Raw genomic sequence first — 21922 nt, forward strand, 5'->3', positions numbered from 1 at the left:
TGCCGGTGCCCCTCACTCCTGACCCGCAGCCCCTGCTAGCCCAGACCTGGGCCCCCCAGCCCTGCCGGTGCCCCTCACTCCCGACCCGCAGCCCCCGCTATCCCCGACCTGGGCCCCCCAGCCCTGCCGGTGCCCCTCACTCCCGACCCGCAGCCCCCGCTAGCTCAGACCTGGGCCCCCCAGCCCTGCCGGTGCCCCTCACTCCCGATTCACAGCCCCCGCTAGCCCAGACCTGGGCCCCCCAGCCCTGCCGGTGCCCCCACCCCCGATTCACAGCCCCCGCTAGCCCAGCCCTGGGCCCCCCAGCCCTGCCGGTGCCCCTCACTCCCGACCCGCAGCCCCCGCTAGCCCAGACCTGGGCCCCCCAGCCCTGCCGGTGCCCCTCACTCCCGATTCACAGCCCCCGCTAGCCCAGACCTGGGCCCCCCAGCCCTGCCGGTGCCCCTCACTCCCGATTCACAGCCCCCGCTAGCCCAGCCCTGGGCCCCCCAGCCCTGCCGGTGCCCCTCACTCCCGATTCACAGCCCCCGCTAGCCCAGCCCTGGGCCCCCCAGCCCTGCCGGTGCCCCTCACTCCCGATTCACAGCCCCCGCTAGCCCAGCCCTGGGCCCCCCAGCCCTGCCGGTGCCCCTCACTCCCGATTCACAGCCCCCGCTAGCCCAGACCTGGGCCCCCCAGCCCTGCCGGTGCCCCTCACTCCCGACCCACAGCCCCTGCTAGCCCAGACCTGGGCCCCTCCACAGCTCTGCTGGTGCCCCTCACTCCCAACCCTCAGCCCCCTGGTATCCCAGGCCTGGGCTCCCCCTACATCCAAAGAGAAATGGCACCAACACAGGCTCCCCCCACCTGATTTCAGGATTGCTCTGATCCCTGAGGGGGGAGCAGCATTTTGGGGGGAAGGGCACCCCACAATCCCTCATTTCATCTTCGATACAGAGGCACTCAGCAAAACCTACACTTCACACCCCACGCCAGGGACCTCCTGGGGCAGCAGCACAAGGGATGGCTCCAGCTGAGTCACAGCCTGAGCACAGCTGCCCTGGGCCCCAGCTCAGACCCCCCCCCAGTCCCCAGCCCAACCCTGCCCAGACAGACAAGCTCTCCCGGAGTCGCCGGGGGATGCTCGGGAACTGCTCCCCATGAAGCCAGGCAGGACTCTGGGGCAGTCTCCTCTCTGGGCGCAGCCTGTCTGCAGGACACGCAGCTCACCCGGCTTCCACCTTCCCGGGCCTGACCTCGGAGCATTCAGCCTCCTCTGCCCCTCCCTGCGCTTCCCACAGCAAGTCCGCTCAAGTGGGGTCCTGGGGGAGCCAGAGGGTCCTGCCCCCCAACTCCGCAGTCAGACATGACTCTCAGCCAGCCAGTAAAACAGAAGGTTTATTAGATGACAGGAACATGGTCTAACACAGAGCTTGTAGGTGCAGAGAACAGGACCCCTCAGCTGGGTCCATTTGGGGGGGGGGGGCGTGAGCCAGACAACCACGTCTGCCCTTCACTCCTCGTCCCCAGCCAGCCCCAAACTGAAACTCCCTCCAGCCCCTCCTCCTCTGGGCTTTGTCCCTTTCCTGGGCCAGGAGGTCACCGGATTCCTTTGTTCTCCAGGCCTTTAGCTCTCACCTTGCAGGGGGGAAGGGCCCAGGCCATCAGTGGCCAGGAAACAGGGTGTCGGCCATTCTCTGTGTCCAGACCCCTGCACACACCTGCCCTCTAGGACTCTGCAATGATCATACACCCTTACCCCACCCCCTAGAGACTTACAAACTGCCTAGGGGAAACTGAGGCACCCCCACACTATTCAGAGGAAACATAAAGAACAGTCCCACTTTGTCACATAAGCCCACGACCAATGGAGAAGCAGGCTGAGGTGAAAACAGAGAGGGTGGCAGGGGGCTAATGCTGGGGGCCTGAGCCCCCCCCCAGCCCCTCAACACCCCATAGCCCAGCCAGGATCAGCCAGCCCCAGCTGGCCGAGCCCTCACCAGGGGCAGCTCCAGCCTGCAACACCCCTTCTAGCAGGGATTAGCTCAGGAACCCGGGGCTCAGCAGGAGGAGGGGGACGGCGTATCTGTGTCCCTGCCCCCCCAGCACAAAAAAGGCCCCCACCTGTGAAGACTGGGGCAGCCCCCTCCCATAAGCTGCGACTGGCAGGCTGAATCCCAAATGGGGCCAATGCCCCAGGCTCATGCATGGTGCCTGGTCGTGGCAGTCGCCCCCCCCAGAGAGGGGCCCGAGGTCCTGCTCGCCCATGGGAGCTGAGTTCAGATGGGTCACAGCCCGCCCCCCGGACTGCCCATGCTCCCACCCCAAGGGCTAATGCAGCTGGGTTCCTCCAGTCCCAGCCACGGCTGGCAGGGTGGCCCTGGCAGACACCAGGCAGCTTGGGGATGCTCTGTGGGGAGCTGGGGGTGCCTGTCTCTGCCTGGGCCACAGCAGCTCCAGGCCACCCGGGCCAGAGCCTCAAGGGGGGGCTGCTGTGTTTGCCCCAGGGCTGAACCCCAGAGGACTAAGTTCTCTGCCCTGGTGTGCCCTCTGCCGCCCAGCCTTGCCCCCAGGAACGGGTTTTTCTGCCTGCTGTGCTGGGGGGAGATTCAAGCCAACAAGGATCTACTGCCCCGGGGACAGTTCTACCCTGCCCCAGCCCTGTTCCTGCTCCTGGGGGAAGCGCCCTGCCCGGCTCAGCCCCAGCCAGCCTGGCAGCACCGGGGCCCTGCATAGACACCTGGGCTGGGATTTCAGGAATGGAACTGAACAAAGCCTGGTGCCCCCACGGAGCCTTGCTCCTGGCCCGGGGGAACAGAGGCAGGGCTGGGGTACAGCCAGGAGAGCGAGCCTCTGGCCTGGGAGCGCCCATGGAGCGGTGATGGACTGGGCAGAGCCCACTCGCCCTCTGGATAGGGAGCTGGAGAAAGGCAGGCAGCTCAAACGGGCTGGGAGCCAGGCTGGGGGGGTGGCAGGTGCCTTTACTGGGGAGGGCCCCTGTGCAGAGGAGGCGTGAGGCGCTTGGGGGACAGGGATTTGATGGACTCGGGCCACCGTCCTGTGGACAGAGGAGGTAGAGCCCTGTCCTGATTGCGCCCCGTGAGCACCCAGCGCCAGGGTCCAAGCCAGGCGCTGCCCCCCGAGCGCAGGCAGAGCGTGGGCAGCAGTGTGCGCTCCTGGCCCGCAGCCCCTGTCCTTTGCTTGTCCCTCCAGCTAGTGGCCTGGCAGATCCCAGGGCCAGGATTGCACAGAGAATAGCAGACGCACAGTGGCTGTGGCCTAGTCCAGATTAGCCCCATGGCTTGTGAGCACACACAGCTGCGGGCAGCAGGCCCCACGGGGCAGCACTGCTCTCTGCCGAACACGTCACAGTCACACGCACAGCACCGACTCGAGCACTCAGCGGGAGACTTGAACATCCAGGAGACACACCATCACGCTGCTAGGCCGGGGCCCCGGCAGATCCACCCCCTCTTCCCTGGTTGCACTGGCCCCCACGCAGAGCAGAGGCAAATGTCGCTGCCTGGCTTTGGCAGGGGAAGATAGCAAGTCCAGTTAGCCCGCTATGCCATGGTTGCGAAGCCCCCCCACTCACGACTCGACCCAAAGCCCCAGCTGGCCAAGGGCCCTACAACTGGCTTGGGGAAGTTCCCAAGAGACAGGGCAGGGCAGGGCATTCCCAAGAGCAGGCCTTGGGCTCCAGGACTGATGCTGAGGAAACGAGTCAAAATGTGGACAGTTGCAGAGCATGATGCTGGCAGACCAGCTGCCAGCTCATGCCAAGGTCCCCGCGTCTCCCCTGAACACAAGCGGAGCAACCTGGCTCACCTGGCTGGTAGGACACAGCAGGGCAGGTTGAGTGTTTCAGCTCAGGTATGTGTGTGTTGCAGCCTGCGTTAATCTCACTTGTAACAGCTGCAGCTCATGGGCCAAGAGGATATTGGAGCGTTGGCGCAATGAAAATCACCAGACAGGAGAGGCCCTAACTGGTGGGAAGGGCTGGTTCCCCACAGGTGCCCAGTCCACCCCACAAGGAAGGCCCAGCAACACCCAAGAGACAAGAATGGAACAAGAGAGAACAAGACTTGGTTGTTTTCTCCCCCCCTCCCCGCCCTGAGTCTTGCAAGTGAATTCCTCCCATCAGCTGGGCTTGTAGCTCAAAGCAGGAGGGGGAAGTGCCTGAGGAAATGGGTCTCATTGCAACTTGGACTCTGGGGGCAAGGAGTACAAAGCCTTGACCAGAAAACCCTGGTGCGGACCCTGGGTCAGCCCGAAAGGACAGAGAGCTTGCTTGTGACAGGAGCTACTCCCTTCTGAAGCTTCACCTGGGAACTAACTGGTGAGAGTTGCCCTGCTTCAATCTTGTAAATAACTTGTTTCTTTTCCCTATAGAATAAATTAAATAATTACAGTCTTGGCTACAAACCTTGCCCTTGATACGAGATCTAGGGGGCAACGGCCCTGGGGTAAGCGACTGGCCCTCAGGGAGCGGGAGCAACCTGAACATTGTCTGACTCCAGAACAGAGCCAGGCTGGGGTAATGCTGGAGAAGTTTACGCTGCAGGGTTGGTTCCAGAGACTTCAGCAGAGAACTCTCAGCCCCTTTCGGGTTTATGCCCTGCCTCTGAGCAGTGCCCCGAGAGCTTCTCCTCAGGCACGCTTTCTGCTCCCTGCAGGCCCTTAGCTGGCTTAGTGACAGCAGATTGCTCCCTGGCCAGCACAGGCTGCTGGCTTTGGGGACAGCTGCTCTGCTTTCAGCTAGAGCCCTGCAGAGCAAGTGCAGGGACCTCAGCTGGCTGCAGCAAGAAAGGCTGATGGAAACCCAGCTGGCAGCAGCCCCCTGCAAGCCTTGGCTCTGAGGTCAGGCCGTTAATAAGCTCATCACAGGGGTGATGGTATGCCAGCCTCCTGCCCAGGATGGAGAGCAGTGTTTCCCCATGGAGCAGGCTTTCCTCCTCACAGGCAGCGTGGGGAGCCCCAGGGTGCCTGGCCCAGCAGCAGTGAAGTACGCGGTGGAAACGCTGGTACGCCCACCCTGCAGCTCTAGGAGAGAAAACACGCTAGCTAAAGGACACCCATTCCCAGTTCTGCACTGGGCCAGGAGGCAGCCTACCTGCGGCTGGCTCTAGGCAGCTGCCAGCGATAACCATCCACTGGGGAAGTTCTCGGATACTGAGCAGGGAAGCCCCACATGTTCCCTCATGCTGCCCAAGCTCCTGCCCCAGCAGCGATTTGCACAGACAGGTCAGCCTTGTATGGACTCTGCATCAGCACAATACACACCCATGAAGGCCCTGGCACAGGGCAGGGCCTAGCCACTGCTGCAGCTCTTAGCCATGAGCAGCTGGCCCATGCCCATCTAGGCTCCAACAGGTGATGTGGGGCACATGGGAGACTTCCCTCCCATGCTCCAGGCCAAGTGCAGTGGTCGGCTGGAGGCAGGGCAGCAGCAGGGCCCTGCTGCCCCACCTCAGGTACTAGGGTTACCAGCCATAAGAATGCCCCTGGCCCTAGGGGTGAAGGGGGCTGCCAGCTGGGGCAGACACTCCCTGCTCAGTAGTGTTCAGCTGCCCCTGCTGAAGGTGATTGTGTTCTGGAACGTACAGGAGCAAGACACCAGCTGCCCCTTCAGTGCAGCACAACACCTGGCTTTGTCATGGCCTCTGCACACCCGAATACCTGGGCTGTGCTGATCCCCAGCTGGAAGAGCTGCAGAACCAGGTCAGCACTAGGCCTGGGCTGAGGGAAAACACCAGCTCTCCTGCAGCCAGACATTCACAGGCAAGTGCCGTGGAGCAGCATGGTGATGCTGACTTGGGTCTGGAGGCTGCTGTTCCTCGAAATGGCCAGACTTCACATGGGATTTTGATGCTGACCTGGAGCCTGACTGCAGCAAACAGCAGCAGCACAAGGGCTAAAGCAATTCAGCCTTGTCCCCTTTCTCCTCCACCTGCCAGGGTAGTGCAACACACCAGTGAAGGCACCTGGGGGGAATGACTAGGGGGCCCAGTCTTTCCTTGGCTTCCAGGCGTCCCACATGATGGCGGCTGGTGATGGGACCAGGCCTGCTTTGAACAATGAACAGCTAGACAGTGCTGGGTTTGAGTCATGTTGAGCAAGGGCCTCACTCTGTGCCATGTACTCCGCAAGAGTTGAGACATGGACTCTGCTGTGCCAGCCTCATCGAACCGGTGTCCTCACAGCTTCCCAATGCACCTCTGGGACTGTTCGGCACGCTGGTTAAGACGTGCCGTTACTGCATGGTGATAGCTACTAAGGCAGGTTTCACCCTATAGACTTATACAGTGCTTGGGGATCCAGCTGGGGGAAGGGTGCTTGGGACCCTGCTAACCTGCTCTCCCTTTCACCAGGGGCCCTAGCTCAGACCCCCACTGTTTAAATAGGAGAGAGGAGGGCAGCTTTCCCATGGGAGGGGTCCAATGCCAACAGGAGGTAGATGTCAGGGGCTTGGCTTAGACTTGCGGGCACCCCTGCTGGTCTGTAGCATTCTGGAGTTGCATGGCTCCCTTTGCATGAGTCAGACCCTGAGCTGTAACAAGGATGCTGAGAAGATCCCGAGTTCCCCATACGTTGAGTGTCTGTACCATAGCAGGGCAAATGGCAGGCCAAGTCTACAGCATAGGCAGAGCAGTCACATTCCAATCCTGCAATAGGGAATACAGCAGCCAAGCTGGTCATTTCCACAGGGCAGAGGCCTTCCCACCCCTCAGAGCAGCTCCAGATGCCTGCAACCATGTCCATATCAGAACAAGCAACCTCTGACTTAGGGGATATCCCTGTGCTGTGTCTGCACTCACTACGCCTCAAGCCCTCCAGCATTCTCACCCCTCAGGTGGCACACAAAGCAAGCTGGGAACCAACTCGCTCTAGCCAGACTCCCAGGCAGCAGGTCCGGGCTGGGGAGACAATGGAACTGTGTTGTCACTGACAAGGAGAATCCTGCTTTACACTCTCAGACAAGGCACTGGCTGGGCAGGGTTTTCAAATGGGCATGAAGCAAATGGAAACACATGGAAGTTACAGCTCAGCCCTCTCCGCAGCTGAGCCAGTGTGAAGATCAAGTTTCAGAGTAGCAGCCTTGTTAGTCTGTATTCAAAAAAAGAAAAAAGGAGTACTTGTGGCACCTTAGAGACTAACCAATTTATTTGAGCATGAGCTTTCGTGAGCTACATCTGAATGCATCCGATGTAGCTCACGAAAGCTCATGCTCAAATAAATTGGTTAGTCTCCAAGGTGCCACAAGTACTCCTTTTCTTTTTGTGAAGATCAAGTTATCATAGTATTCTGTCCTTCGAGCTGTGAAACACTTTCTTTTCAAGACATAGCCTCTTAGCCACCACAAATAAAATGCAATTCGGAGCAGGATAATGCAGATTCTACTCTCAGAGCAAAGCAAGGAAGCCACCGCATTCCCCCTCTGCTCTCTCATACTGCACATGCCCATTGTGTGCCATGCTGTCGAGGTTAGAACATACACCTTGCATACAGGACAAGGCCTCAGCACAGTGCCAAGCCCTGAAGAATCGAGGCCAATTAAAGGAAGGCTTTACGCACCCAGAGGTTGGCATATCAGGAAACCTGTCGGCCCCATCAGTCATGGATAAACTAGCTGCCTTACACTGCAGAGCATATGCTGAGTGAATCTCTCAGCATTGCAGCAGCTCAGAGGAATGCCTCCTCAACACAGGGCCAATCTGTCATTTGATCAGCTGGTAAGCTCTACACCTGGACATACGGTGCAGAGCCCTGGGCATAACCAGGCAGGAATGAGGAGAAAGACTGGACTAGGCTAAGTCTGTTCCCTTGATGCATGAGAACATTGTCCCGCTGTGAGTGGGACGTATGCCTGCTGAACACCAGCAGAGCTGTGCTGTCTGTCCCACCACACCCCAGCTCAGGCCTGCGAGGAATAGGATATATTCTCTTACAACTGCCCAGGCCAACCCAGCTGGGAAACATGTTTGGCACAAGTTTTGGAACAGTGAAAGGGGAAGAAGCGTCCAGATTTGGACTCTCCCGTACTGACCCAGTGGTTGCCCTCGCTGGAAACCAGCTACCGGTCACCATCTCACAGCAGCAGCATGAGAAAACCCATCACTGATTGGGTTTCAGCCCCAATATGCCCTGGGCTGCCGCACCCCAGGCCGGCAGGCTGACAAAGATGCACTTTGGTCCACCAGTGCCGCTCACCCCACCCTGCTTTTCTGCCATGAGCATGAACAGGAACGGCAACAGCCAATACACACGCACAGTAACCCTCTATTCAGAGACCTTATCCTAGGGGAACAGCAGGTACACGGACACTGGGTAGCAGAGGAGGCAGCCTGGGCAGTGGAGCAGACCTGCGCACTGCTCCTGTGATGCTGGAAGTGGAGAGCTCCTGGTGTTAACACACAGCGCCTGCCACCAGGGACTCTGGAGACCGGCACACTGAGACTAGAGCTAGCTAGAAAGCAGCACAGTATGGGAGTGTGCAGAATGCACACGGTGTTCCCTTCAGTTTGTTAGAATTTACTGCTCATTAGTCAGTCTGATGTTGGGAAGGGCTCTTCAGCAGGGCAGAGTCAGCCTGTGGGTCTTGCCGTATGGCAAGACTGGAAAGCACTAGGCAGACCAGCAGCAGCCTCTTCTAGTGTGGTAATGCAGGACAGTCTGCAGAGGAGAGCTGCAGCCTGGACTGTGGAGGGGAAGGAGTTCACTCCATAGAGATGTTAGCTCAGAGATTAGCGTCCAACTTGGTCCCCTTGCTTTGTGTGTTCACTTCCCCCGTGCCTGTCATCTTGGTTACGCCTTGGAGCCCAGGCCAGCTCCCAGTCTTACTCCAACGTTAGCTGCTTCACACAGAGCTCAAGGAGAAAGTCAATGGCCTTGATTCGGAATCCCAGCCACAAAGCGGTAATGCCCAACCACCACTCTCCCCAGCCTTGGCAGACATGCAGCATCCACAGCTGTAACACTCCCTCCTATTGGCCCCAGGAGATCACTGTCCACATGTGTCGCAGAGTGGGCACGTCTCCCCCTTTCGAGGGATGGATGTCACTCCTGGGGGATAAAAGCAGCACAACAGACCTGCACAAGGTGTGGGAAACCCCAGGACCCAAGACAAGCCTCATGAGGGACGAGATAGGGAGGACAGCCAAATGGGGGCTTGCCAAGGCCTGGTACAGGGAAGGGGTGTCAGCCTGTCAGAAAGAACCCATGGACAGGCCAGCTGGAAGAGTGCAGCTCTGTGCAGAAGCTTAGTAGAGACTAAAAGGAAAATACCTTAACTGAAGGGAAAAAAAAATACCACACAAATGTGATCTGAGATTCAAAGCCATCTTAGCCCTTCCTTCGGGGGTCTCCTCTAACGAGTCTGGGAGCATTCTCCCAAGGAGCTCAGCCTTGCTAGCACCACATCAAGATTTGCTAACATCTTTAGGTTTTGCATGAAGGACACCTGATTCAACCATTTCCTCTAACAGACTGACACGAATGTTTGACATAAAAAGAAACCTTTGCAAGGAGGGTTTGAAAGTTTCCTTCCTTTCAAGTGAAAAGCGCCATAAGTGGAGGCCTATGGGGTCCTGAGAGTTCTCTGGAGACCCAGCAGCTTGTATTCTCTACTTCTGAGGGCCCTGTCTGCTCCCTGTTTTAGCAGCAGGTTTTGTATGCCATACACAGTAACTATGTAAAGAGACCACCCTAACAGATGCTCCAGAACCAACACGTGCAGAGCTACAGAAAAGCCCTAATGGCAGTCAGTGGACCAAGAAACTTTGTGCACAAACCCAACTGGGGGAGGGGGCAGGAAGAAACACAGCGCTAGGATTTCCCAGTCTAAGCCTGGGCAAGGCTAATTTGTTGGTGTAGCGAAGCGTCCAATCCACACCTCACCTCCTAGCCATTGCCCTATGAGAGCCAGGAGCCTTCCTTCGGTGACAGATACCCCTGGCACAGGGTGTTGGCTCATCAGATGCAGGAATTCCAGGCTGTTTGTTCTAGGTGAGGGAGGAGGTGGCCTTGAGACAGACCGTTTGCAGCGGCTGGACCCTGCCTGTACCAGACACATCCTCACCCCACCAGCCACACAGGAAGAAACTGCACAATGAGAACCGTTCTTGGGGAGCGAGGTCCTGCTGGCTAATGTCTGCTTCTGCTGGATCCTTCATCAAAGAGAGACATCCAGCCCTAGGGCTGATCTACAGGCGCACCTAGGAGGGAACGGCTTTGCTTATCCAGAGGGATAATGAAGCCACTGTGGGCTGGCAAAGAATGCTTGTTCTTGGGCCTCTGACAGCTCCAAGAAAAGGGCTGCAGATTGCTCTAGAAGTCCTGGCTGAAGTAACTGTAGCCCCCAGGGGCAGTTGACTCTTCCCGAACATACTGCTGCCTTGGGAACCGTCCTACGCTGGGCACTGCTCCTGGCATCCTGCACAGTGAATGGAGGGGGGAGGGGAAGAAAGGGAGAGTAGACATAGTCAGAACCACTCTGGAGTCTGTCAGTTATCATTGCAAAAACAAACACTGCTATCATCAGCAACAACCCTATTGCAGCTGGGCAGCACACTTACATCAAGGCAACGTGCTTTCAAGTGACCTATTTACAGAACTAAGCACAAAAGTCAGCACCCAGTGCTTGACAGCGCCACTCTAATGTCTGTCAAGTGTTTCCATTATAAACCAAGTTTCCTCAATTTCTTCTCAGTAAGGTTGTAGAATCCACCTTGGAGCTGGCAGCCAGCAAACAAGGGCTTAGACCAATCGCAGCTTAGAACAAACCAATTACAATGGTGCCAAAGACTGGCAACCCCGGAATTTGTGCTCCTGGGAGCTAAAAGCAGCTTCCTGCTGAAACTCCACTGTTGAGGGTTTTTTCTGTAATGGGGAGAATTATTGCTCTGCCTCACTAGAGGGAGATCGGAGTTTTTCTGGCCACGTTTCGTGACATTGTTCTTTGGACTAGCATTGAAGGACCCTGTGTGGTAGACAAGCGTCTTTGTGGGTGTTCTCAGCTACAGAAAGGTAGATGTGTGCAGTGTAAGGAGCTGGGGTAGGGTCCCACTTGTGTTTTCTGCGAAGAGCATAGCGGATTTGAAGGCTCTACAGAATGGCTAACAACACTTAAGAGGTCACTAAAAATGCCAGCAGGCGTTAGTCCTATTTCAGCACTAGAGGCTGAGGAGCTCATTCACTGTGCACATGCCACGCCTCTGCCTGGAGGTGCAATGCCCCAGTGCAAGAAGCCAGCTCACCAGGTACATATGGAACACAAGCACTAGTGAATGATGCGTGCGAGTCCACAAGCACCTACAATTGGAGGGGGACACTAACAGCCTCCTGCCACCCCGAAGTGTCCTGAGCTTGTACAAATGCAAACAAGGTCAGAACAAAGGCCAAAGTTCTGGGCAGGCGGAGCCCTCAGCACCTTGCGCTGCAAAGGCTAGGCACCTCCCCAGCGCAGTGTCCTGGCTTGGGACACTGTCAAACCCTTCTGACAGGGGAGTTTGCCTGTGCCGGAATAGTCCCACCGTTACAAAACCCAAGGAGGGGCTGCTATTCCCCATGGTACAGAAGGGTAGCGAAGCACCTTCCTTCTGCCTGTCCCCATTCCCAGATTTTTCTGAGCATCTCTGGAACATGTGGCTGGAAAGTAGGTTTTCACCACGGAGATTTCCTACTACTGAGCTCCCCTCCCTTTCTAAGGAACACTTCACCCTACCAGTTTGGCTTCGTTACGAGAACCCTCTAATTTAAAGCTCAGAATCAGGGCTCCCAACTGGAAGAGTCTAGTACAAATGTTTGTGGTATAATGGATCAGATCTTTGCCTAGCAGCCTACGCTTCTGGAACTAGTTCTCAGGCCAGTAATACACCAAGTAGAGCAGGTAATTTGGTGTGCATGGTTCTTAGGGGCACAGTGTCTCAGGTTACAGTACACTTAGGCCATGCCTACACTACCTGCCGGATCGGTGGGTAGTGATCGATTTATTGCGTCTAGTGTAGACGCGACAAATCAATCCCCAATCACTCTGCCGTCGACTCCGGAACTCCACCATGGAGAGAGGCGGAAGCGGAGTTGATGGAGTGGTGGCCGTCGATCCCACGCCGCAAGGACGCAAAGTAAGTGATTCTAAGTCAATCTAAGATACACAACTTCAGCTACGAGAATAGCGTAGCTGAAGTCGACGTATCTGAGCTTGATCCCCCCCAAGTGTAGACCAGGCCTGAGTGATACTGTCTATGATTGAGTGCGCCAACTTCAGACAGGGCAGCAGAAAATGCTGGAGCTGCAAACAGCTCTCCGGCTAGGCTATTTTCAGATCAAAAGCTTTATTGCTCCAGAAATGTTGCTTGGCAGAAGGAAGGCTAGACAACTTGACCTGAGATGTCCATGCATATGGGACATATGCCTGATGTTATATGGCTTATTTACTGCTTAGCAGCTGGTTGGTGTTTTTGGTTCACAACTAGCAAACAGCTCTTATATGTAGGGCCCTACTAAATTCATGGTCCATTTTGGTCAATTTCATGGTCATAGGATTTTAAATATAGTAAATATCATGATTTCAGCTATTTAAATCTGAAATTTCACGGTGTTGTAACTGTAGGGGTCCTGACCGAAAAAGGAGTTGTGGGGGGGATGTCGCAAGGTTACTGGGGGGGCGGGGGAAGAGGGTGGCCACTCTGCTACCTTTACGTTTGTGCTGCTGCTGGCACTGCCTTCAGAGCTGGGCAGCTAGAGAGCGGCAGCTGCTGGCTGGGAGCCCAGCTCTGAAGGCAGAGCCCCGCCAGCTGCAGCGGAGAAATAAGGGTGGCATGGTATGGGATTGCCACCCTTACTTCTGCACTGCTGTCTGCAGAGCTGGGCCCTCAGTCATCAGCTGCCACTCTCTGGGCACCCAGCTCTGAAGGCAGGAGCGCAGAATGGTGGTGTTGCCTGATATGGTGTTGCCACCCGTACTTCTGTGCTGCTGTTGGCAGGGTGCTGCCTTCAGAGCTGGGCGCCTGGGTTCCGACCACCCAGCTCTGAAGGCAGCGCAGAAGTTAGGGTGGCAATACCATGATCCCTCCTAAAATAACCTTGCGACCCCCCTGCCACTCACTTTTGAGTCAGGAGTCCCAAGTGGAGAAACGCTGGTCTCCCCTGTCATATCGGTATACGCACAGGATAAAACACACACGAGACCAGGTTTCACGGTCTATGATGCATTTTTCATGGCCAGGAATTTGGTAGGGCCCTAATAATATGCTAGTGTGGCACCATGGATCGGCCTGTAGAGGGAGCTGTCTAAGCAAAACTGACCAGAGTGTAAACTGCAGTGTAGTCATAGCTGTGTCAGTCCTGGATGAGAGACAAGGTGGGTAAGGTAATCTTTTATTAGATTAATTTCTGCTGGAGAGGGAGAGAGAGAGAGAGAGACAGACAGAGGGCTTGGCTACACTTACATTACATATTTCAGAGTAACAGCCGTGTTAGTCTGTATTCGCAAAAAGAAAAGGAGGACTTGTGGCACTTTGTGGCACTTGTGTTCACCTGTAGCTCACGAAAGCTCATGCTCAAATAAATTGGTTAGTCTCTAAGGTGCCACAAGTCCTCCTTTTCTTTTTACATTACATAGCGCTCTAACTTGCTGGCTCTGGGGGGGGTGAACCCCCCGCCCAAGCGCAGCGAGTCAGAGTGCTTTAAAATGCTAGTGCGAGCCACACTCCCAGCTAATCCCCCCTCCCATGGAGGTGGATACCAGGAGCGCTGGGAGAGCTCTCTCCCATCTCATGCGTGACCACACGCACACTTCAGTGCTTTGAAATTTCCAGTGTAGCCATGCCCAGAGAGACAGCCACAAGCCTTCAACCCACACCACTTTCCCTTGAATGGCCCCTTACAATAGGTGCTAACTACTGATGCTAAACAATCTGTTCCACCTTGCATTTAGCTGTGACCCTGGGAGTACCTTTTCCAGACCGGAAGAGCAGCTCTGGGTGGCTCAAAAACCTCTCTCACCAACAGAAATTAGTCCCATAAAAGAAGAAAAGGAGTACTTGTGGCACCTTAGAGACTAACCAATTTGCATCCGATGAAGTGAGCTGTAGCTCACGAAAGCTCATGCTCAAATAAATTGGTTAGTCTCTAAGGTGCCACAAGTACTCCTTTTCTTTTTGCGAATACAGACTAACGCAGCTGTTACTCTGAAACCTCCCATAAAAGAGATTACCTCCCTCACCACGTCTCTGTGTAAGCAGACACTAGTGGATCTCGGTCATAAAAGGAGGTGCACAAATTTTCGAAGTGCATCATTTTGATTGAGAGTCATACTGAAATAGTGCCCCCAATTCAATGGCATGAAACGGAACGATACACTTTAACTACTGCCATTGTAAATGCATTTAAACCAAAGGTCACTTACTGATTCTTGTGTTTGAAGCCGCTGATGTGAGCTTGGTACTGCTCTATGGAATTCAGTACTACATTACAAGTGTTGCAGGGGTACCCCTTCCCAGCTGAAACAGACATCAATGTTAACAAACAGCTATCCAATCACTTGGTGCCTGAGGTAGAAATAAGCAAGATAAATCAATCAACTGGACACACCAGTGAAACAGTTGCTAAACAGAAATAAATGGCATGTAAAATCCAGCATTTTGACTGGCTGAGGAGATAGCAAGCTCTCTATCTGCCCCCACCAATGGATTCTTAACAGAGGCCACAGCCACTTGGGGAACAGTGTGCCAAGCCAAAAACAACGTCTCCAATCAGAGTGCAGGTTTCTTCATTACAAAATGCACTGTAATGTTTCTGAGGTAGTTCACGCTCTTTCAGTGGCCTGGGGTAGGGTTTGAGAGTTTTCAGTCCAGACACAGCAATGCCTCTGCATCTCCACTTCCCTCTTGATCTGTGCATCTCAGTTTCAGACAGCGAACTTTCAAAGAGGGAATTTTTCAACTTGAAGTACAAGGGAAACAGCACCCCACAAGATTATATACACAACATCAAATTTTAAGATACAGCATGAGATTCTGTATGCCATCCCTCAGTCACACATTAAGCTCTGTCCTGATACACAAAACTGCATAACTCTTTCCTGTTGGTTGCTGTCTCCGATATATCAGTGCTCTTGGGTACGATGTCAAACTCCAGCTGGAGTGAGATTTCTGGAACTTCTACTGGAGGTCAGAGATGCTGAGCACAAGGAAGTGGGATCAGGAGTGGAAAACATGCCACAGCGTAGGAGGCTAGTTCAGGGGACAACTACACAGAATTTTTTCTAAGATGAGAATTGCTGTGTACATTCCCAGCTCAGACCCTCAGGCTGCAAGCTCCTTGGGGCAGGGGCTCCGTCTGTTTGCTAACGTGCCATACACAAAAAAATACTAAAAACAGGCATCTTAAGAAACAACTAAGAGGCCAAGAACACACACTTCAGACAACATAACTTAGGGGGAAAAAACAGCAGTACAACAACTAACAGCGCGAAGGGCAATGCAGCAAACGCTCCTTACAATGCTGATGTATTGTCAAGATTTTGGACTGTTAGGCCATTTAACTTTGAGAACAGTGATCTAGAGTCAGATTTTAAGAGCCAGAAGGGACTTATGACCACCTAGTCTGCATTGCTGCATAACCCAGGCCAGAAAATTTAAGTCCACCATACTTCCTTATGGGAAGACACTCAAGTTAAAGCGATTTAAACTGCATCTCTGCCACCCTATGCTGGTTGTGTTTAAAAGGAGCTTTTTAAATTGTGAGGTACCTAAAGTTACTTATATAAAAGAGAAGAATTTAGATGCGACTGCGGGCTAATCAAGATAGGCACAGCCCCAAGATAGGCAGTCCAGGGAGATAACCGGAAGGACCATGCTAGAGAAGATGCCAGAGCCTCCAGGAAAGCACAGATTTGACTTGGACCCCAGGTTTCATGCAGGGGAGTGTGGGTGTATGACATCTGAAAGAGCTAGATAGCAACTGTACAAAGATCTGACAGCTGAAGGAGTTGGACAAAAATAGACAAGTAGTTCAGACCAATGCTCTTTGTGCTGCATATCAGAGTGGCTCCTGATTGCAGTCCAGACTCTGAAATCTTGTTTGTGATAGGTTAAATGTAACACGAGATGTGACAGGCATTCAGGTGCCTCAAACATCCCATGGAAGAGTACAGTTACTCTAGCAACAGTACAGTCTGTCTACTACAAAGATCCCAGGGGTCACAGCATCCACCTGCACCTGACAGGGTCAGAATTTAAATGACTTAGTGTTATCTTTATTTGAGTCACAACAGAAGACTGACACTAAACCAGGGCTCTACTGATTAGGGAAGGAGCAGATTTTTAGACCATCAGATCACTCCATTGCCTGACCATTTCTAGTCTAAAGCTGGATATTATGTGCCGTTGGCATCTTCAGTTTTACTGCTCAAGGGGCAGGGAAGACTGCTTAGTATCGATACCCATTACTTGTTAGTGCCATCAGCGCCTGAAAGGCGACATGCAAAGGGTTAAAATCTGGGCTTGTGCCCTTTTACGTCTCTTTAGACTAGCGAAACAGGGCCCGAAAGGGAGGTCTATTGAAAAGGATTTCCTTCTGGCTGTTATTTTTTATTTTCAAAATATCAGGAATGTGAAGTCTGGTTTCTCTGGTGCGAGGAGGTGCAGTGGGAGGTACAGAGGAGTTTATTGTGAGCTTTTAAAAACCTTCACTGCATCTTAACAGAGACTCTATACACAACACTGTTTATAAACAGCAGTTACCAAAAGAGAACATAATTTTAAACAGTCCACAAATCCCTCTCAATAGCTCAGCTTTCCCTCCAGTATGTGCTGGGATACAGCAAGCACACAACCTCATCAGATAGGACTGGAAAGACTGTCAAAACAGGCAGAACCCCTTGCAGTCCCTATGTATACATCATAGAGCAGTAAGATTGGTGCAAGCTCAGCATTTTCTCCCATGGCAGGGCACCCTGAAAGGTACCTTTGGCGCACTGATTGCCACCTCTGTAGCTCCAGTTTGGGAGCAATCCACTTGCTAGAAATTCAACTTGCTCCTAAGATCCCTCGGAATCTTTATGTCTTGAAACTTTACATCTAGACAGACAATATAATTACCAACAGCTAAGGTAATACCCCAAGCAATAACAGGGGTTTATAATGGAAACACTAACCAATCCTACCTTAAAAAACAAAAATTGTGCAATTTGTTGTAAGTCTCATTCTGTTCCCTTCAAAAGGGTATCAATCCCAAAGCTTTCACACCCCCCACTGCCGCCGTGAGACCCTCCCACCCCATCCGTCAGCTACTTTGGTAAGCTTGGCTGCCCAGGACTCACCCATGGAGGAGGAAGCAGGCGTGTCAGAGGTACGACCATAGTGTGCCATCAGCTTGAGTTTGGTCTCTTGCTTTCTGTGTTTCTTCCCTACATAATGCTGTTTTGCCATGAGCGGATTGTTGAAAGTGGCATGGCACAGGCTGCAGAACTTGTCAGGGTCAGAAGTGTTCTGGTTCTCCTCGTTGGAAGATACAGCAGAGGGAGGGAGGTCAGCCGGGGATTTCTGTGGAGGCATCGTTACTGTAAAACGAAACAGAACGCCAATTACCAATATTTAGAGATGTACAAACTAAGCAGCCAGAGTCAGTCTTTGGAATTTTCAGTTTGTTTCTACAGAGAAGGGCTTTTGACACAAGATTTGTTGGAGGCTTTTCATTTGGATCTGTACACATCTTTTCCTTTCATATCCCATAAACAAACATCAAATGGTAAGACAAGTCAGAGTTTCCAAGTTAAATCAGAACTGCAGATCCTCCTTGGCCATATCTTAGAGCACAGCAGGCCAACAGTGACATATTTAAAGAAACTGGAAACAAATCACCTCCCACCCACAAGGATGTCGCTCACTTCCAGCAAATGGAAAAAGGGAAAGAAAAGATAAAGAACAGAGCAAAACCCTCCCATAATGTTATCACGGAGCGTGGGGGAGTCTGGGGCCTGCACCCCTCTTACTGGGATTCACGGTGACTCTCAGCCAGCCAGTAAAACAGAAGGTTTATTGGACAATAGGAACACAGTCTAAAACAGAGCTTGTGGGTACAACCAGGACCCCTCAGTCAAGTCCTTCTGGGGGGCAAGGAGCTTAGATCCCAGCCCTTGGGTTCCCTGCATCCACCACCCAGCACCAAACTGAAACCGAAACCCCCCTAGCAGGCTCTCTCCTGCAGCCTTTGTCCAGTTTCCTGGGCAGAGGTGTTACCTCCCCCTCCCGGCTCAGGTTACAGGCTCTCAGGTCTCCCATCCCCAGTGACAGGTTTCAGAGTAACAGCCCTGTTAGTCTGTATTCGCAAAAAGGAGTACTTGTGGCACCTTAGAGACTAACCAATTTATTTGAGCATGAGCTTTCGTGAGCTACAGCTCAAGTGATCACTTTAGATAAGCTATTACCAGCAGGAGAGTGGGGTGGGAGGAGGTATTTTTTTCATGCTTTGTGTGTATATAATAAGAGCTTCTACACTTTCCACAGTATGCATCCGATGAAGCAAGCTGTAGCTCACGAAAGCTTATGCTCAAATAAATTGGTTAGTCTCTAAGGTGCCACAAGTACTCCTTTTCTTCATCCCCAGTGAAACTCCCCTGCCACATTCCAAGGACAAACACTCCCCCCGCCCTGCTGCGTCACAACTGTACTTTCAGAGTAATTTTCTTTCAATGGTATGATATTTAAATTGTGTGTGGAGGACCTGATCCTGCACCATTAGTCAATAGTAGCCTTGCCACCAACTTCATTGGAACAGGACTGAGCCTGATTAAGTTAATTGACAAATGCACACAGTTCCATTGCTGTATGATGAAAACACTTGCAATATACTCTTATGCCACAGTGATAGGCACCTTCAAAATATATGAGCACGCTCCCGCAGTGAGCAAGTGACCTGGTCTCCTCATGAGCACCTCTTTTTATAAAGTCTCCTTATCTGACCCAACGCAGAGGCTCCAAAGGATAAGAATGCCAGAAGGGATGCAGAAGTCTACTCTCTCTGCATGCACTGTACATGGAGAACTAGGCACTCCAGTCACTCCAAATTATAATTACTTTTCTTAAAGCAAGCTTCAGGGCAATGCAAGTCTACAAAACAGACTACCAAAAGGGGAAACAGAGTTGTTGGCATGTGTTTCACCAGGCTGCCACATGCTTCTGATTTCTAACAGCACTCATCTCACTGGGAAAGCATTAGCACCCTTATGCCAGAGCTGTAGCAAGGTACTCAGCCACACTAATCTAGAAATCATGATGTGACATGAGTGGGAAGATTACCTACTTGTGCTGCTCCCTCACAGGGCACCCGTACAAGTACTGCAGACGGCCATACCTTCCATTTTGGGGGACTGCTGCTTCAGCTTCAGGTTCTTGGCATGAGTCTTGCCTAAGTAGTGAGACATGGCCACAACGGGAGAGGAAAAGGTCATGTTACAGATGGGGCAGCATTTGTTCCGGTCTTCTCCACTGCTGCTCTCCTGTTCACAAGAAGGAACATTGATGTTTGAGAATCTGAAGCAACCAGACGTATTCAGCTGTCAAGGCCGAGGAATTTGGTACAGCTTCATTCCTTCCTTTGAAGAACCGTGTTCTCATTTCTGACTAGTCTCACTTTCATTAGGTAGTGGCACACTTTGGCAGGCTATTATGACCCAGAGGAGTTGAGGACAAAGTAGGTGGCTGAACTGGTGTAGGTTCCCAGCCTATTCACTACAAGATATGGACCACGCAATACAAAGCATTGCAGCCAACTCTGTCAGCTATAATTCAAAGCTACCTGACTAGGTTAACAGTGTCTATTTTATTCTGAACCTACCACCACACACACAGATCCTCCTTTTATACCATCCCTGAACTGTGTATTCCTTGTGGGCATATGCAAGAGGCTGGACTGGAGAAGATTTGGAATTAAAGCTGAAGTAGTGATAAAACTTGCATCTGTTACTCAAACTGCATAATCATCCTGCAGGCAGATGGCTGGAAATGCCTTAAAGGCACCACAACCACCAGCAATGGGAACTTTGAGTAACAAGAGATCATCCAAAAAAGTAAACTCCAGCAATATAATTAATTCCACAGGACATGCTCACTGACAGTAAGTTACCATAGCAATTACATTTGTGACTGCTCTTAATCACCTTTCACCCTCACCTGTCCTTCCAAATGTTGCTTCATAGCAGTACTTCTATCGGGGTGGGGTGGGGTGACACATTTATTTAGATTGCAGGTGTTGCCACACACTGGCTAAGAGGTGTGCTCACTGCAGCAATGTGTAGCAACTCAAGGGCTCAGCTGTCCTCACTAACGGCTGGTCTACACTACTGCGCGGGGTTGATCTAAGATACGGAACGTCAGCTATGTGACTAGCGTAGGTGAAGTCGACGTACTCAGACCTGATGCTCTCCCATCAACTCCGCTTGCGCTCCTCTGTCTGGTGGAGTACTGGAGTCGAGGGGAGAGCGCTCAGTGGTCGATTTATTGAGTGGAGACTAGACATGATAAATCGATCCCCAATGGATTGATCGCTGCTCACCGACCGAGCAGGTAGTGTAGACAAGCCCTAAGTTACCCAATTTCAACAATCCTCTCTCTGATGTATTATTCCATATTCCACTGCACCGGCTAAGTCCCTGTCAACGAAGCACTCCTCAGTGCTTACAGGATGCTAGTCCTCTTCTAGAGCTCTGAGGCCCTGTAGTTTTCTACATCACCTGCTTGGTCTCCAGCTTTATCTTCTTCCCCTGACTGAACTCCTCCTCGCCGTGAATCGACATGTACCGCCGCACTTTGTTTGCGTGCTTTTTGCTCTAGCAGGGAGTGAGGAAGAAAATCGGGTTAATGGTCAACAACTATTCTATTCAATTACATCCAAAATAAGAAACCCAGCAACATCTTGCTGCCTGCAGTACCTGGTAATGAGCAAGCTTCTGGGACTCTGAGATGAGCACTGCGCTGCACACTTTACACTGAGCGTCTGTGAAAATGTGGCCGTTCTCTCGGATCATACGATCAACTGTGAAGAACAAGACGCGGAGACGTGTTGCAGTTTACTCTCAAACAAGGTAGCGCCTAGTAAGAGACTCTGGACCCTGAAATAACACTGGGCCACGGCTACCGTCTTCCAAGAGCTCTCACGTGAATGTAGTTAGGGGGCCTCGTGTCTTGGATTTTAAATCTTTAGGAGTAAGTAATAAGTCTCAGCACACCCGAACCCGCATCTCCCGTGCTGCGGAAGCGGAGTAACCCCCCCGGGGCCAGGCGGGGCGCGGGCGCTCACGAATCGAGGAGGAAAGGCCGCCCCGAACGCCCTGCCCGCTCCCGGGACGAGCGGAGGCCCCCGGCCCGTCCACACGGGCCACGCTCGGGCCGCGGGCGGGCGGGCGGGCGCTGGTCCGGGGACAGCCCCTCGGCGGGCGCGGGGGGGGCCCCGCTGCTGCCCCCCCCCCCGGCTCTGGGAGAGGCCTGGGAGCTCCCGCGGGGCCCGGACCCACCTGCCTCCTTCCCCACCGGCAAGGCCGCGGCGTCCCCGTTGCTACCCGCCCCGTCCGCCATCTTCTACTGGCGCCCCGGCCGGCCCCGCCCCCAGCACGGAGCTATCGCGAGAGCTCCTTCCTCGCGGGGCGGGGGCCGCTGTTGCCGCGAGCTCCGCTCGGCTCTCCGGCGCCGGCGCAGGGCACGTGACACAGGAGGCAGGCCGGGGCCTCCATGTTGGTTGCGGGCAGAGGCGGCCCGGGCGGGGTTCCCATGGCGACGGGGCGGCCTGTCCGAGGGCCCAGCTCGAGCCGGCGAAGGGCGGCGGCGTCCGCTGGCCCCAGCAGGGAGCCGAGGCTCAGCCCGGCCGCCAGGCCCCGGCCCACGGTACCCAGGCCCGTGTGCCCAACCCATCCCGCAGGCCTGGGCCTGGGCCTGGCCCGCCGGCA

General features: G+C 53.5%; 1 protein-coding gene across 3 annotated transcripts; it reads right to left on the reverse strand.

Annotated features, from left to right (window-relative positions):
* Positions 1-9304: 9304 nt before the first annotated feature.
* On the reverse strand, positions 9305-21580 carry ZNF346 (zinc finger protein 346). Of its 3 annotated transcripts, none has more exons than XM_073355155.1 (7): positions 21494-21580; positions 20912-21015; positions 20714-20809; positions 19336-19480; positions 17303-17542; positions 14387-14480; positions 9305-10411 (listed from the first exon to the last, which is right to left on the reverse strand). In XM_073355155.1, exons 1-7 carry the CDS (start codon positions 21552-21554, stop codon positions 10306-10308), a joined length of 846 nt encoding a protein of 281 aa, XP_073211256.1. In that variant the 5' UTR covers positions 21555-21580; the 3' UTR covers positions 9305-10305. The 3 variants fall into 3 exon arrangements, with proteins under 3 accessions (XP_073211256.1, XP_073211257.1, XP_073211258.1); XM_073355156.1 differs by lacking the exon at positions 9305-10411 and adding an exon at positions 13209-13371; XM_073355157.1 differs by lacking the exons at positions 9305-10411; positions 14387-14480 and adding an exon at positions 14537-17060.
* Positions 21581-21922: the final 342 nt, after the last annotated feature.

This window comes from Lepidochelys kempii, chromosome 8 (genome assembly GCF_965140265.1).
Source record: "Lepidochelys kempii isolate rLepKem1 chromosome 8, rLepKem1.hap2, whole genome shotgun sequence".
Lineage (NCBI taxonomy): Eukaryota > Metazoa > Chordata > Testudines > Cheloniidae > Lepidochelys > Lepidochelys kempii.